General features: G+C 41.8%; 1 protein-coding gene across 1 annotated transcript in view; it reads left to right on the top strand.

Moving 5' to 3' along the window:
- The first annotated feature begins 260 nt into the window (after positions 1-260).
- The window catches only part of FAM171B (family with sequence similarity 171 member B), a 40,323-nt gene continuing 22,758 nt past the window's right edge, over positions 261-17,825 (top strand). Inside the window, exon 1 of the mRNA XM_040070019.2 lies at positions 261-450. Coding sequence (XP_039925953.1) covers positions 294-450 — 157 coding nt within the window. The 5' untranslated portion in view covers positions 261-293. The remainder of the gene's footprint in view (positions 451-17,825) is intronic.

Genomic DNA, 17,825 nt, shown 5'->3' with positions numbered 1-17,825 from the left:
TGCGAGGTTCACTGATCCGGCGGCGGCCTGCCCCGGGCGGCACGGCCCCTAGAGGCGCCCCGGCACTGCCGCCAGCGAGCGCGGGGGGCGCCGCGAGCGGGGCCGGCTCTGAGGGACGCCGTCCCCGGCCCCTGGGGGCGGTGGCCCGCTCCGCCCCGCCCCGGCCCGGCCCCGCCCCGGCACGTCTGTGGGCGGGCGGCCGCCGCCGCCGCAGAGCCGCCGCCGGGGCCGCGGGTGCGGAGCGCTGCGCCGGCCTCCCGCAATATGCCTCCGCTGCCCTCGGGCTGCTCGCCATGCCGGGCACCTGCGGGCGCCTCTCCTCGCCGCTGCCGGGGCTGGCGGCCGCGCTGCTGCTGATGCTGATGATGGGGCGGCCGCCCGCCGCCGCCGCCACCCGCCCGCAGCAGCAGCGAGCGGCGCTGCCCGGGGCCGCCCCCGCCGCGGCATCAGGTACCGACCTCTCCCTGCGGCCACCTGGCTTCCCTGCGGGATGGCTGCGCTCCCCCCCGGGCTGCGCTCGCCCGGGGAGCCCCGGTTGTTTGCGCCGTGCGGGGGGCGGGCGGTGGTCCCGGAGCCCGAAATGAGCGGTTTAGTGGCTCAAATGCGGTTCGGCCGGAGCGGGATCCATGTCTGGAGCCCGCGGGTGTGGATGCGGCCGGGAGCGCCCCGGGGAGCGGGCATGGACCTGCACGGGCTGCGCCCTCGGGCCACCGGAGCCTGGCCTTGGCTAGCGGGGCTCCAGGGATCCCTGCTGGCTGGCAGCAATCGCCTCAGGGAGACAGCCGAGCGTCCGCGGAATATAAATATATATGTGTATATATATATATATATATATATGCATCATAGACGTGTATTTATTTCTGTGCATTTTTGTATCACTTTAAAAATAAACCAGCTGATACGTGTGCGAGCATCTTGAGCCTGTCAAATGAGTGATGGGGGCTGCTGAGCTCGTTAGTTTTTGCATTCCCTCTGCAGATGCTTATCCAAGGCCATGAAAATAATGTGCTTATTTCAGCTTCAAAATGAAATATTTGAGGGTTCCTCTTTGCAGAACCAGAGCAAGTGATGAGGTCTCCTGTACTGTCATCCGGTTTAAAAAAAATACATGTATATAGTCTGAAGTTTAGTGGCTCAAATGAGGATAAACCCAGTGTTTTTCTTGACATACTGCCTTTGACCAAAGAATTTCAAGATGGTTTCAAACATGAATTAAGATATTTTAACACCAAGGCTCCATTTCGGCATATCAGTGGAGCATATGTTTCATTTTTAGCATATAAGCATACTTCTGTTTCCAGTTGACTTCAGGAAGGTATAAAATGTACTTAGTTTTAGGCAGATGGTTAATATTTTCCTGAATTGAAGCCAATTTACAAAGCTGCTGAAGTATATTTGGTAATTAGGAAATATAACCAAAGATATTAAATTGCAGTATTTGCTTGCAACTTCTTTAAAATGTAGGACAAGTAACTAGATTTCGTAGAAAATGAACAGTCTTAATTTTTTCTTTATATGCTCTTAGAATGCCTTGATTTGCTCTTCAGGTCTTTTTTGTGCAGGTTTGGGTTTGTGTTTTTTATCATTTTCCAAACATTAAAACTGTAGCATTTTGAAGAAGGGCATTTGATGAACATCTTGGATCTTGTTTTTCTCATGTTCACTGATGATTTTTCATTAGTTTGCTTCTTATCATACTTTTAGCAGAATAAACCATTAATCACCAGCAAACACCACTTAAAAGGCATTGGCAGCATTTCTGACTTGGGCAGTGAACATTTTGCTCATTAAAAATTGAGTGGCAAAAAAAAAAAAAAAAGGACAGTTTTTCTAATTCAATGATCCTCTTTGGTTTCAGGTATTGATTTCTTTTCAAGAGGCTCTGTTACCTTATCTCCTTCAGCCCTGGCCAAGGTCTTTGTTGGTATCTAACATTTTGATGCCTGTTCTCTTGGCTTGCTGTTGTTTTTGCAGACCCACATGCCCAGCTCTTGCTGCTTTCTTTTATTTGCTCATTTGATATCACAGGTTCTGAGATATGAGAGTCCAGAAAGTGTCTTCTAGTCCACAGCTTTCATGAATGTTAAAAATTATCATTTGAGTTGGTTATCAGCGTTTGTTTATGTTAGGCTTAAATATAGTTAAAGATTTATTTCACTTGTTGTCTGGATGTCTAAATAATCTTAATTATTTTTTTCCTTTATAAAAACTGAAAAAAGCCAATGGTAGACTTTGAAAAAGATAAGCTAACCACTGCTCTGAAACTTTTATTATTCTGAAGAAGCTGCTAAGCACCTTTGGGTTTTTTGTGTGTGGTTTTTCAGTAAAGCATGTAAGCAATTTTTTGCTTTGACATTTTTTAGGAGAACGTGACTCCAGATGTATATTTAATGGATACTAATGTCTTTTTACCATTTGATGGTTTACAGCTGACAGGTAGGCAGGAGAAATGGCTGTTGCCTTTCCAGCAGAAAGGCAGGCGGCAGAGCAATTCCTCAGGGCAGCGCTCTGAAGAGGCCACTCTTCCTGTGCTGGGGACTGCCAGGCAGGCAATGGCTTCTGCAAGCGAGGACGAGTCTGGCTGAATTTGGGGTTGTGCATGGCGTTTGTGACCCCAGTGCTGCAACGGCAAAGGAGGCTTATCCTCCCTGGCTCGGGAAGGTGCAGAGCCTGGGCCGGAGTTCACAGCCTGCTGTCATCTGACGTTCACCCCTGTATCGATGGCCCTGTTCTGTCGAAGCTCATTACACCGTTTTACAGATCAATTCCCTCCCGGATTAACCGGCTCCTGCCGCTGTAATTGTGCTGGCTGAGGAGAGATGCCCAAGTCAGCACAGCTGTGTGAGGTGTCTGGGGTGCACGCTCCGTGCTGACATGGAAGTGCAGCGTTGAATAGGTAGTGGCACATCGTGACTGAGAAGGGTTTCTTGTTCATATCTTCCTTTCCTGCTGAAGACAACAGCAAGCTTACCAGTGCCAAGAGAAATAAGTGAATTCTATAACAAGGCAGAAAATACATACAAGAGGGACACAGTTCATGGAGTTATTCTGGCTCATCTCATCTCACAGATACAGCCATTCTTACAAATTAAAGAAGAAAATAAAAACATTGGAGAGCGAGAGAGACAGGCATCTCTGGTTAGGGTGGTGATCGCTAGAACAGGGAACCTGCCTTGCTTCCTCCTTATTTATAATGATTTTTTTGCATTTTCCATGTGGCAGTTTGGAAATCTGGGCTCTTGTGTGCAGGAGCAAATGAAGAGAAGCTGCTGGGAGCTTCAGGTATTCATCACTGAGGTCAGCAGGCTTGAGCACAGAATTCAGTGAATTATAGTCCTGGCTCTGATCCAGGCAAGTCTGGTCTTGTTTTCCATGTTCCTTTTTCTTTATCTTTATTGAGGTGTGTTCTTTATAGGAGCTGCAAGTTAGGTTCTTTAATGTTCATGAGACTTGGGATATCCTGATGTGGGGCATTATTATTCTCTTTATAATGCTGATATTGTGCTATAAATAGAGCAGAGACCACTAATTGAATAAGTGATAGTTATCTGTATCAGCTCTGTGGAAAGTCTGACATGTACTGAATGAACATCATGCTCCTGCAGAAAAAGCAGCTGTGTCAGTGCAGACTGTCACTTTACACAGAGTGACATACAGCATCTTCATGTTGTTGGGGTTTTTTTTTGTTGTTGTTGTTTTTTACCACGTTGAGACATTTAATTAGACTTGAACCAATGTTTTAAAATAGGTGGTTGTTTTCAAGCGTGGGTAGTCCCTGTACCTTTTGTAATCCCAGTATGAACAAGCAAAACCTGGCCCTGTTGTTATAGACCTCAAACTGGTTCTCATTTCTCATTCCAGAATTCAGGGAAAAGGGAGTTTATTTTGGTTTGGGGGGGTGTGTGTGTATGTGTGTGTATATATATATATTTTTTTTAGGCAGATGGCTTTGCGTGCGATGGGGAGATTAGCTTGGTTCTGTAGGGTGAAATTCAAAAGCTGTAGCAGCTAACAGTGGTGCTGAACAAAGGAGAGGGGGGATTTGGAATTACTATGTGTATTTATTTGTTAATATACAAACCCATGTTTGTTGAGACAGATGAGATAAATACGTGATTGTTCACAAACCCAGAGAAAATTAGAGATTACTTTTTTACCTGCTGGAGACAAATTCACTGTCTGGATGCTGCCTGTGGGATTTGATTCTGAGCCCATTTCTGGGCACTGTCTGCCTGCATGCAATGATGGGTGGCTGCCTGATGTGAAGCTGTCTTGCAGACAAGTCCTTTCTGGTTTAGAGTATTCTAAACTCTTTTGTATGTTGTCTTATTATTCCTAATCATTCCAGAAAGACAAAACTTTCTCATGCTTCCTTTTTATTTGAGATTCCAAAGGAGAAATATTTCTCCAAAACAACAACGTGTGACTTACTGCTTTTTTAATCATGGTGTTCCATGTTTCTTGCTGTAGAATACTTTTCCTAATGACTTGTATATTGGCGCATATTGATACTTAGGTATTTAGAGTAGCATTTGGTTCTGATATCTTGTTGCATTTCTCTGCGTTTGAATTTGAGCAATAATACATAATAATGCACTTTAAGAACCCCCTGGTGTAGTGTGACTGGCTTGTTTGTCACTTGATGGAACAATCTTTGTGGCTTACTGTCTCCAAAGTCACTGGATTGAGGATTAGTAGGGCAGCAATAAATCCAGTTTTGTTTTAGAGCTTTTGTTGAAGTCAGATACCACAAGAAAATGAGTGAGGAATTAAAAGCTTTGTGGGAGATTCTTTAGCATTCCAGTAAGGAAGGAAATTCAGTCATTTTCATGGCTCAGCAATTATGTAGGATACAGTTCCAGCTCAATAAGCCAGGGCTGTCTGAGTAGAGACTTCTGATCAGAACAGGTATGATTTGTTTCATACAAGCAGCAACACAACCCTCTTATCCTTTAGTTTCTGAAATATAACTGGTGTCAGGGAAAAGGTTTATTTTCAAGTTAGAAGTGTTACATGCACACCCCAGCCAGATGGTTTAGTGCAAGCACGCTAACTCCACCTAAAGAAATAAGCTCACAAAAATGGCCTTTGATTTGCTGTTCATTTTTTCTCAGAATTCCCAGCCTCTAGTATTTCCAATAGTGGCTTCTCAGCTAGGTGAGGAAGAATGCAAGACTTAGACATGTCCTGGATTGTTTGAGATGATGCTCTTAAGTGTCTGAGCTTTCTGTGCTGTTCTAGGACTTCATAATGCAACAAAATATCAGCAAGGGCATTAGGACACTGGGAGGGGATAAGGCATCTGCAGTTTGAAATGGGAATGAATAAGGAGAAAGAAATATTTATAGATGCATGTGCACGTGGTCACTCAGTTGCTAATATGAAAAAAAAAAAAAGAAGAGTTTGGGGTTTTTTCATGGTAAAGCACATAGGAAAAAAAGGAAAGAAGGGAAGTGCTTTTTTGTTGTTTTCAGGAAGAGAATCTATATAAACACAGGGGTACTGAGGAGTTCTGAAGAGTAAGACGTGTCTCCTGAGCTGAAAGCTTGCTTTCACTGAAGCCTGTAGTACATTATACAGCATCATGCTCTATACTTCAGAAAGCTTGATTTCAAGAAACTTGCCTTGATAGTTGCTTTCATTGTAAGGAACTGAGACAAACAAAGTGTGTTAGCATTCATGAAATCAGCGCCCACGGTTACATGGTCACAAGTGGCAAGGGGATTAGTGATGGCAGGAAGCTACCTATTGCAAGGTGGTAGTTTTTGCAGTTCTTATTTGTTTTGCTAAAGTTTCCTTCTTGTCAATCTGTTGGCAGAAAGTACACCATCAAAGGCCAATTGCTATGTAAAAACATTCACAGAATTACTGTCAGGCTGGGAAAAAGGCAGGTTGAGAATTTGGAATGCAGCTGCTATCTGGGTCACTGGGGATCTGTAGCATGCTTTCTCTGTGAACTAGCTCAGTAGATGAAATCTTTGAAGACACAGGCAAAGATCTGAGAGGAAAGTTTATTCAAAATAAACTTAATTCTTGGTGTGTGAAACTTAACAAAACAGCATAGGTTACTTTGTTGTCTTGAAAGTTGCATATTTTTACATCACTATATCCTTCTCTTGTGAATGGGGACTTGAGGCACAATGTGATGGAGCAAATGTGTCCTCTTTATTGCTGCTGATACTGTGTTTCATTCCTAATTCATAGGTTTTGCCTCTGAGGTGCTATAGGAGCACCCGGGTTCTGTGATGAGCCATCAGAGTTTACTCTCAAATAGCTCTTCTGTGTTCAGTAGGTTGAAACTACCAGGTCTCGTTCCTCCCGCCTAGTCCTGGCTTGCCAGGGGTGTTCCAGCACAGCTCCTGCTTGCTCCTAGACTGTCACCTTCCACACATGGCTGCAAGAAGTTTCATTCAGAAGGCTGAAAGCAGCTGTTACATTTCTTGCCTTGCTTCTCTGGCACTAGTTGCAAAAAACATGAGGTTTGAGAACATTTTTTCCTGCTAGCACACGATGGAGGGGAGGTTGTGAGCATGTGCAGCTTTGTGACCAGCAGCAGGGAAGTGTATTCGCTGACAGAACCTGTGCTAGGGAATTCAGGGTTGGAAAGCTGAAGAGGATGAATTCATCTTGCAGAGGTCCCTAAGCCCAGCGTTTAGTAGGGCAGATTTCACTCTAGATGTACCCAGTTGGAATAGGCATTCCAGATCCATTCAGCAGAGCTACATTCCTGGGAAAGGGCAGTCCTTCCAAACTCTGAGCCTGCAGCACAGAGCACATGCTGGTACAGCCCCACCCCATGTCCCTTTCACACCTACACCTGGCAGTGTGCACAGAGGGTAACCTTTGGGCAGTTTGCTGCTGTCATTCAGGGGATTTAGGTCAGGAAGGGATGACTCTTAGATCCTCTATATGAGAGAGCACACATGAGCTGCAGTGTGAGCAGGTTCTTGCTCTAGATCAGCATCATCAGGGACAGTCCTTTGTGTGGAGGACCTTCCAAAGCACCACTTACCTATACACAGCCCCTCAGCCAGAGTGCAGGGCTCATGTGTGACACCAGCACTTCTGTCCAGTAAAAATCATGCGCTGTGCACTTCACAAAAAGCTGTCAGTTGTTTGTAGAGGATGTGAAGAAAGTCTCCTCCTGTCTCAGTTGGACCAGCTGCCCTAACTCTCCCTAAATGACCCTCTGGATGTAAGCACATTGTGCATTCCTGTAAACACCACAGTGATGGGTCTGCAGCTCACAGCACTTGCATGGCATCATTCTGGAGATGTGTGGCTTGGTCTGATGTAGCTCCTGGAAGCCATCTGTGTGCCCTGCTGGGGTGGACTGGCCTGGGAGTGTTGTTCTTGCCTGTCTGTGTATGCATAAGCCCCCTGAGTCTTACCAAGGGCAGGCATGAACCCTTATTCCTTCCCCTCAATTTCTTGTCCTTCTTTCTCTTCTGTGATTACGTTTCATCACATGGACTCGAAGAGAGCCTCTGCTGTCTGAAAGAAGTCAGACTTCAGGGCACAGTTGTGACAATGCGGAAAGGAGGCACTTTGCAGGAGATGGGTCACAGGCTCAGTTCCTCCTGTGGGACTTCCACATGACCCTCTCTCCAGCATTCTGCATTTACTGTTGATAGTGCCAGGTACCTAAGGAACTGCAGTTCTACCAAGGGAAGAGGCAAGAGGTGGCCCCTTGTTGAGATTACATGAAATAAATTGTGACTTTTGGTGGGTTAGAAAGCAAAATACAATTTTGTCCCCCTACCTTGTGATTTTTCCTTGTCCCATTTTGAAAAATCTGGTGGTTTTGGTGTGGATCTTACCTGAACCAGTGGCAGCTGTACAAGTTAAGCTGCAGGACAGCTGAGGTGGGGAATGCTGGGGTTTTTTGTGTGTGTTGAACACGATGCAGTGCTTACGAGTGTGAGGCATATATTGAACCATGTGCATTAGGAGGTCATGGAACAGAGGAATAGAGAGAATCTCAGAGCCACTTCAACATGTCCCCAGCAGACTGTGGTTGAAAGCCATTATTGATGTGACCACTGCACCCCAAAAGTGCTCTCAGGTCTGTGGAGTGTTGCTCAATTGATAAGGGCCCCAGCCTGTGCCTCTTGGTCTTGGCTTGGATGGTTTTACTAAATACACTGTGGTTATAGGCAGATCAGCTGGAGCACTGACTCATTATGATGCAGTTTATTTTGGAGGAAAGAGCTGAATTTAGGTGGGTTTTGTTTGGATGTTTTTGTTTGTTTGTTTCGGTGTGGTCCTTAATAGTCCATCTGCCTCTTCGGAAATGTTTTCTTGTATTTCACATACTTTTATGTTCTTTATTTCTCATTTATTTTTTACCTGTATTTAACGCTTGAACTTTCCCACTGGAGTGTGCACATAGCTTTCAGGGTTTGTATTGTGGATTATTTTAGTTTCAGGTCTGAGCAATCCTTTCATTACTCAAACTGATTTTATTTTCAGAGTCATTGGTATTACTGTTTTCATTTACTGCAAGAGTTATTAAGTAAGGCCATGCAAGATAAAGTATCTGTTTTCACCCTGTTGCCATAATGAAGCATAGAATTTGCATCAGATTGTGAGCCCCAAATTATCATAGGATGGTGTACCCCAGGTAAAACTTTCAGACAGATTTGCTAAATGTATTAAAATCAGCTGAAATAAACCAATCAAGTGAGGGTGATACTTACTGGTTTTATTTTTTGTGACGTGAGAGTAACTGAAGATCTGGAACTGAGTGGGTGTTTAGGCTGGAGAGGCCATCAGGGGCGTTCTTAAAGCAGGGTTGGCACTGAGCTCACACCTGGGAGCTCTTTCCTGTCAGGCCATGAGAGCTTTCAGGATTGGGGAACCTCTCTGGACAACCTATTCCCACGATCGTTTATCCTTAGAGAGAAAAGCAAATCCCTCATGTCCAGTCAGATCCTTCCCTGCAGTGGGTGACTGTTGCCCTTCATTACCCTGCCAAGCATCTCACAGAGCTCTTGGCCCTTTTCCCCTATAAACAGCTGGCTGAGGGAAGGCTGTTGTTTAGGGCCCCCAAAGCCTGTTCTTTGCAAGGTTAAACAAGGCTCATGTCTTCCATGTGCTTTCTCCTAACACATGCAAATCGGGACAAAGTGGAGTTACATCCTCTGCTGCAGATTTGGGGCTGTTTCATAAATATGATGCATACAGTTGGCTCAGTCTGCTGAAATAGATACTAGTGCATAGCATGGTTATGAAACTTGGCAAAACACCAAATGTATTTATTATTGATGACTCTGCATGAGCAAGGCTCCCAAAAGAAACTGATTGGAACATCCTCATGGAAGTTGTTTTCTGTGAGATGGTGAATCTTGGTAATTTCTATGTATTAATCTGAGCTATACTGGAGAGAAGGTCAGTGATGTCAAGATATTTCAAAATATTGGCTGTTTTGCTGAGATGAAGAAGGATGTGCTTGCCCTCTCCACCTATTATAGACTCTAATGGAATTAAAACAAGCTTTTTCATGTAATTTTGGAAAATATTTTTCCTCTATTTTGAAGCATTTCATTAAGTGACTGAACAGGAGAAATGAGTAGTTTTCTGTTGGGTAAATGCAGGATTTTGGTAGATGGTGTGTTTGGAACAATAAAAACTGTTAGTAACATGAATTGTGGCTTGTGATAAATATCAGAGGAGCTTATTCCATGGTTTCTGGGAGCAAAGGAGAAAACTTACTCTCACTGAGCTGAAGTAGAGAGTTTCTTTGGATTACGGACCACTGATGTTGAGAAAATCCTCTAATTAAATTCAGTGGAAGCGAGACACAGCAAAACATTTGTGAGATCCTGCATAGTTTGAGTGCAGTGTTGGGCAAAAGAATCTGTCATGGCTGTTTGCTTCCTAATTAGTTGTCAGGTTCCTTCTCCCCCTCTTGTGTTTTTTCTTAAGCGCAGTAGAGAAAACCTCGAGAAGTTTGTCGGCTGGATTCTTTAGTGTTCCATGGAACAGATTGTCCCAGAAATACTTAAGTGGATTTGTTTCCCCCCAGTCCAGCTGGCACAAGCTCAGAGGTGCTGAATGAATTTTGAGTATCTGGGGGGAAAAAGAAAGTGTTTACTGCCCCATTCTTAGCCTCGGTGCCAATCAAACCATTTCCATCATCCTAGAAAGGTTTCCATGGTGCTAAGTTGTTTTCCCATTAGTCCCTGCAGGACTTGGGCTGCCTGCTGAGAAGGGAGAGCTTGTGTTTGTGCTGGAGACAACACAGCTGAGGGCTTCAGCTGGCTCCTGGAGCACTTGAGCTAGTGCTGAGCTGCAGCCAGGCAGTAATGATTCCGAGCAGCAGTGCCTGAGTCATTAACACGGGCAGCACTGACGCTCCCCTGCGTGGCATCCACGGACACGGAGCAGTTATGTCCTTGTGCTGCAGTCCTGAGCCCATTGTTTTGCTTTAGCCTGTGGTCTGATTTTGATGGAACTTTCTCCTTTTTCCAAACCTTTTTAAACTCTGAGGAATAAGACACTGAAAATGAGTAGCAGTCTGCAATAATTTTGCTAATACCCGATGTTGTATTCTTTGTTTTTATGTGACTTTTGATCATTCACTTTATGAAACTCAACTTTAATGAAAATTTCTATATGAAAGAGACTGTAGCTTGTTGGGTGCTCTTGCTTTGTTGCTGTAATATGGATTTCCTAACTCTTGCAATAAAAAATTCCCATTCCACATGTACAGAGCTACCCCTAGGAAATGTTGTCCTGCAAAATTTGAGTTCTATTTTCTCCATATATGCCTTTATACACTGACCTTCTACCAAGGGATTAGAGGATCTTTTCCTGCAGGTGAAAGACAGACATTGATGCAGCATTACAAATATGTTTTTTGAAGGAGTTGTATGAGGTTTTACAGCTTTAGGAGAAGAAAAATATTTTCAGACAAGAGTAGTGACCAGGTTGTTATTGAAAAATATCTCTGAATGCAACACCAGCTTTACAATTAGTGAGTAACGTGCACTGATGTTTGAATTTTTGGTTTGTGGAGTGTGTTATGCCACAGAGTCTGTGGATGCATATCTGTCTTAGGGTTTCACAGAATTAAATGTCATGTTTAAACAGGTGCTACTTTGTTTTCCTGTGATTTTCTTTCATCCTTCTGTCAAACTAAGGGTTTGTTTAAAATTGTACAGGTCTTTTTCAGCCAATTCCACTCACAAGCCACAACTAGGAATTCCACAAGACAAATCCTGTACCTGACCCATTAGGATAAAAAATAAAAGGTGATTCATATTGCAAGGGTACTGGAATATTCTTTCTGAGTATATTGACTCTTAGAGGGTAGGTTTGACAAATCATTAGAAATTCTCTACAAGAAATGGTCGCATTTTGTCAAGATGCTGCTGCTGACTGATTTATTTTTGCTGTTTAAATGCTCAGGGTTTAATTGTAAAGTTCATGAGTGGGAAGTCTATGTTGTTGGCTTATTCTCTAATAGGCACTTGCCCATTTTTCTTGAAGGTGTATAATATATTGTGGTGTTTATATAAATCCCCCTTATTAAAAATAGAATATTATATTTCCCTTCGTAAATATTATATTTCCCTTTTCCCCCAATATTCTGTAACAAAATGTGTATTTTTAATATTTTCATTCCCTCAACTCTGATGCAAGGTAAAATGATACTGGTGGTGATTTAGAAAAAGAAAAAAATGAAAGAGCAGCATTACAGGTTTAGTATTAGCCAGTGAGTAAACTGAAATGAAAAAAATAACCTTATAATGGCCTCTGAAATGCCTGGGCAAAGCTGTTTTATTTTGTAGGTTTCAGGAGTTCCTTCTAGTATTTACTTGCTCATTTTAATCTATTTCACTTGCAAATTTATCTTAATTTGAAAGGTAAGTTTTATTTAAGGTTTTATTCTTGTAATATTAATAATTTATCTCACTTATCTTGAATTACAGAAGATGATGTTTAAAATAAATGACTCCTAAATAAATGAAGCTCTGCAGACTGCAGCATTTCATCTTGTCTGCTGCCTGTCTCCCTTGCCCCAGGAAAGTGAATTTCTGCTTCAGTCTTCCATAGTAACCACAGCTCTGAGAACCAGGCTGGCTGATTCAACAAAATAGCAGCAAATCAAAATGCAGAGTTGCTATGGTAATTTTAATTCTCATAGGTTTATTGTGTCCTGTAAATTCTCATGTTCTGTCTTGGGTGATGACACAGTCTGATTTTAATTTGTGGAGAAGGCATCTAATGGTGAAAAACATCTTTTAACTCCTTAGCAAATGAGTACCTTGCAGCAGTACATGCTATGCACTTAAAATTATTCTAGTGAATTTTTTACATGACATATATGTGCCATGCAGTGTTAAAGGAATAGGGGGGGAGAAAAATCCCATCTAACCTCCATGGCTGCTTTCCTGTCTGGATTTTATGCCTCTTGCTTAGGTAGCACATAAAAATGTATAAAGGGGAATTTTCCTTCTATTTTCTATATCTTACCAGGAGCACTTCAAAGGGCTTGGGGGAGTGTTCCCACTGGATAGGAGAGTGAGTCGTTAGCAGCTTTATGGATTAGCCCGATGGCATTCTGCTGCACTTCTTACAAGCAGGATCAGTCCAGGAAGGTGCTCATTGATTATGCAGCACTAATCATTAGGGATACAGCCTATGATCATCTGGTTTATTATATTGATTTTTGCAAGACCTTAATTTCATCAATATATGGTTCATGTCGACATCTGTGGAATGATTATTGTGCTCGTGCAGGTTGTTTATGCATCTGGTCTGAAACCTTGGATAGAAGTGTAACCTCTTCTAATGGCAGAACACAGCTGGTTGTAGAAAGTGGTTATTTTTGTTTATTTATTCAAATAAATCATCAGATCAGTCCTCTCATACATAAAGCACATCTTCAAATTGAAAAAGCTATGATTTTCCTATGCGATTGTACAGACTTTGAATACTGAGACCATCCAGATTATGAAGTAATCCAATCCATTAAAATAATTGCAAGATTTAAAAGTTTGCATTTTGGTTTTTAAATGTGGAGGGGGTTTTGGTTTTTTTTGTTTTTTTGTTTTTTTTTTCCTTGAATGTGAACTCAAGGTAGTGTTGCAATCAGTATCTGTACAACTGTCTCATGGAATTTAATGGGATGGGAATCTGTTGGGAAATACTAGGAGTGTCTAAGTGTTTCTCATGTGTGAGAAATTACCTTATGCTGGGCAAATATCACATCAAAATATGGCAGCTCAAGTTCGCCAGGGTTGAATATTGGCCATATTTAGTCCTGATTAAATTTCATCTTTCCTTTAAGTTGCTTCTGAATTTGGAGGAACTGATAGCAAAAGTTGTGCGGAGAACTGTTTATTGGTTTACACTGACCTAATGCCTATTGATTCCTTGGAAATTCCTTCAGTGCCTAAGTACTAATGAGACATAAATTAATATTTTTCAACAAATATTCAAGGATGAGATTTCTAGTAAGAATGTTTTGCAGTTTTCTTTACCTCTCTCTTCAAAAAACAAATCTCCTTTTCCTCTTGTTGTTTGCTCAAGTTTTGTATTTACATATGCACACAACTCCATACAAAATATAAACCCCTGAAATATGTTGGTATAAAAGAAAAATAATTACTCTGTTAAAGTGAAAGAAAATAGTTATTCTGCTGAAGTGAAACAAAATTACTGTCAGTAAATAAATGTTACTAACAGCTTTTTTTTTTTTTTTTTTTTTTTTTTTTTTTTTTTTTTTTTCTGTGAAAGCATCAGTAAAATGCAGTGTTAATTCTATGTAAAAAGTGGTGCCAAGTCTATGAATACTTTCACTGGGAAAAAATGGACAAGGTATGATTCAGATAAACATTCTGTTTCTCTGGTCTGTTTTTTTTCCCTTATTTACTTTTTTTTCAACCAAAATCCCTTTAAGAAGGGAAAAAGAATTTGTTCTTACCTGTAAAATATGTAACACTTGCTCCAGTATGTCAGTAGGCAGTCAGCTTCTTCCTACTGATACAGTTTTATTATAATATGAAACTGCATTTGGGGTCTGTTTTGAACTAAAGAATAATTAGTCTTTGACCTACTAATTTACTTAGAACCTTGAAGTTTTCTCTGGATCATGCTAATTTCCCAGAGGCAAATTCCTGGCAGTTTTTCAGTCTGCTAGATTAGAAGTGTCCCTTTAAAGTGCTCATCCTGATGGGTTTGATTCAATGCATGTAATTTCATGTAATAAATTCACCACTCTTTTTAGTGTGAGGCTGGCAGAAAACCTCATCTTTAGAAAAGTACTGGTCTTCTTTCATAATCAGTGATCTCACTGGCTAAAATATTACAGGGACTCTTCATCACAGAGATGACTCCAGGATGGATTGAACTGTGGGAGGAAGGAGACTGAGCAGAGCTCAGCAAAGGAAAGAGGACACTATGAAAGGCAGGGGGAAATAGGAAGTGGAAAGGGAGTTTTCAGAACACAGTGAATGAGCAGAAGGCAGATGTATTTTTGTTTGAGATGAGAGCAGACTGTTGGGTTTGCATCTCTTCCTGCATTGTTTTGTTCAGCTCTTAGGAGCAAAAGTATCCAGACGTTTCAAGAGATGCAGCCCCTCCTTGATGTGGCACTGAGGAGTAAGAATAGTGTGTGAAAGGTGTTCTTGTGCTCTATTTTTATTTTTCCCAATAAGGTGGGAGGAAGGGTCACCTGAACACTGTAGTGTGTGCTGAAATGATGCATGTATTGACATGAGTGAGCTTCTAGTAAATCATTTTCATTTCCTCTTAACCCAGGTACAGATGCCTGACAATTCTGGTGCTGGGGTCTGCACGTGCCTTTCACAGCTATGCTGGTGAAATAAGAAAGTGTTTCTCTGTATCTGAAACAAAGCATTATTTGAAGCAAATATAAAAGAATTAATTTGAAAACCTCTCAGAATTGTTTTTTTTTTCCAGCAAAAGCTCACTTGAGTAGCCTGATGTGTGACAAAGCTTAGGCAACAGCATGCTAATTTTTGTTGTTGTTGTTTCTAATCTGTTACACTTTTTCTTGACTGTGAAGCACGAACTTGGTGGGAGCACCTAAATCTGCCTAGATTGGGTTAAACGGCCTCCTACAGTAAAAATGACTGTAACAGCATTTCTCTGTGTAAAAGGAACTGCCTGTTCCCCCCAGGATCTACCCTTAGCTCCTTCCTAATTGAGATTTTGTAGGTGCCTCCTGTGGAAATCGGTTGACCAGAAATAGGGCAGTGGGAATACTGTGGTGTCCTACTTTCCCAGAGCCTGTTTTGCTGCTTTGTCCTTGGAAATTGATAATGTGTTCTGTGTCACTGCAAAGATGTTTGCCAAAGCTCTTCTCTTAAATATACATCCTAATATTTGATTTTCGCATTAAAATATTTTAAGGGAGTGCAGAGATACAGAACTGTACTGTACAGATTATGTGGATTGGCTGTTCATATACAAATGCAGATCAACTCTGTGCTTCAGTTTGTTTATTTTTTTTTTTTTTTTACAGTATCTGTATAGTCTAAAAACCATTTTCTGCATCTGCAGTTGAACAGTAGTGACCAGCACCCCTGATATGGAGCAGTAAAACATCAGTATCTTTTCTCCAAAGGGCATTTCAAGGAGCAGCCTGTACTTGCTTTAAAATTAGAGCCATAATGCTGCCACTTTGCCTAAGGATCAACCTAACTAAGGCAATTTTTAGCAATTGCTGCATTCTGTGTCTGTCCTTATGTTACCCCTGTTCTTTACCCATCACTTTGGGATTAGTGTTGTATCCCTGGCTGCAAAGTTTTAACTCCCAGAGTGATTCTGGAGAGGGGTGGTGCAAACTTCACGTCCTGCTAGGTGTAAGAGTGAGACTGGCAGTAGTTGTCAACTTCCAAGTGTTTCCTTTTTGCAGCCAGGTGGAATGATTGTATTTGTTGTCCCAAGCATGCATTCTTATCTAAATCTAAAGTTGTCTTTTCCCAAGGAATTGATTTTTACAGCTGGTTAGGTAATTGCTGAATTTTCTCAGCTCTTTTGTGAAAAGTGTGAGCTTCTTTGCTTCTCACTTCAGTCATAAGTTGTTGAAAATGAAATATGCAGACTGTACTTACAATTACTTAATAAAGACAAAATTGCACAAGCCAAAACATCACAGTGTATTTTTTATTTTAGCAGTGTTCCTGTTCCATCTTAGGGAGAAAAAATAATGTTCTGCTATTTACTTTCTGCTACTGTTTTAAATCAGAGGAGCAGCATATAAAACGTCCTTATAAAGAATCACCTAATTAGTTTCTAAATGAGATTCTGATACCAATTTGGAATAGATAGAATGATTTGTGTAGAGTTAGAAAGATCTTTATACATGTATATGCCCATTTGCACTAGGGTCTATAAATTACTGCATGGAGTATGACAGGATAAAAGAACACTGATAGCTAACAAATGAAGCCTACATTTGGCTGTAGAGGCTATTAATTAGATTTGCAGGTTATTTGATAGCTACGAGAAGCATAATTGAAAACCAGCCAGAGAGCTTACCCCGGTGCCTGACAATAACTCTCACAATATACCCATAAAATAGTTATGGGAGTTTAGGGGTCACCTATTTGCCATTTTAACGCACTGTGCAGGGCAGAAGCTCAGTGCTGTGTCAGTGCTTTGTCTCATACTCCAGAACAAAGGTACGCAGGGATGGATGGTGCCCTGTGGGGAGGGGGCTTGGCCCTGCACTAAATCACCCCCACAGCCCTCAGGTGCTGCCACAGCTCCCCTTCATGAACGTGGATTTTTAATGAACTGAAACCGGCTTTTACTGTTTCAATCTATGCTTTTGTAGTTTGTCGCTGCTATTACTGTAGTTTTAAGCAAATTTAAAGAAGTCAGGATTGGTGTTTGTGGGCAGGAGGATGGCTTTTGTATGACCTTTTTTTACTGAAGCCAGATGTGTGTTGGCTGTCTAGATTATGTGTTTCATTGATTGCCACCCCCTGTGGCAATACCCATTGCAATATTGGATTTGTAGTAATACCCCTTCTTATTACACATTTTTTTCTTTACAGATCAGTGCACCTTTCATATCACTAATTGTGTTAAGCCAAAAAATATGGTGTTCTATGAATGTAAAAGATAGAAAAAGGGTTGTTCAGCCAGCTAACACGAAGGAAATGGTCATAGTCCAGTTTTCTCTGCCTGGTTAGCAGGGACGCTAGTGTAGTCATTTGCCATTAGAACTGATATCAGTGTGTGCTTTTTCTGGCATGGGTTTAAACATCTCTGGGCAAGGGTCAGAGGAGTCCCCACTGAAGGAAGGAACTAATGAATAATTTGATTGTTACTTTTCATCCCATAAGAATTGCTTAGCTGGGTAGTTGTCTGTGTGTTTGAGAACAGTAACTGCCTCCTTCCAGGCGCAGAACCTCTTTGGCTGTATGAACTGGGTGATAAATAGGGAAAGGGACTTAGGGCTGGGTTGCAGGATGTGTAGGAACTCTTTCTGGGCAGTGCCCTGTGTGTGTGTTTTCACCACCATATCTCAGTTAATGACACGTGTGGTTTGGAACATATTGGTGTCTGTGAGGGCTCTGGCCTTGACCATGTTAATGAAATCTCACATAAATGGTAACCAGATGACATGCTTGTCTGCAGAGTTAAGAACAAATTACATGGGCCATAACTGAGTGGTTTTTTTGTTTGTTTGGTGTTTTTTTGTTGTTGTTGGTTTTTTTTGGGGGGGTTGGTTTTTTTTTTTTCCACTGTTACATTTGTACCCAGCTTGCAATTCCAAGCAGTTCTTTGGCTTAATTCTATGATACAATTTCTGAGTTAGCACACTGATGTGAGGCCAAGTT

Source organism: Hirundo rustica, chromosome 7 (assembly GCF_015227805.2).
Source record: "Hirundo rustica isolate bHirRus1 chromosome 7, bHirRus1.pri.v3, whole genome shotgun sequence".
Taxonomy (NCBI): domain Eukaryota; kingdom Metazoa; phylum Chordata; class Aves; order Passeriformes; family Hirundinidae; genus Hirundo; species Hirundo rustica.
The sequence above is the reverse complement of the archived record's forward strand: the minus strand, read 5'-3'. Positions and strand labels throughout refer to the sequence as shown.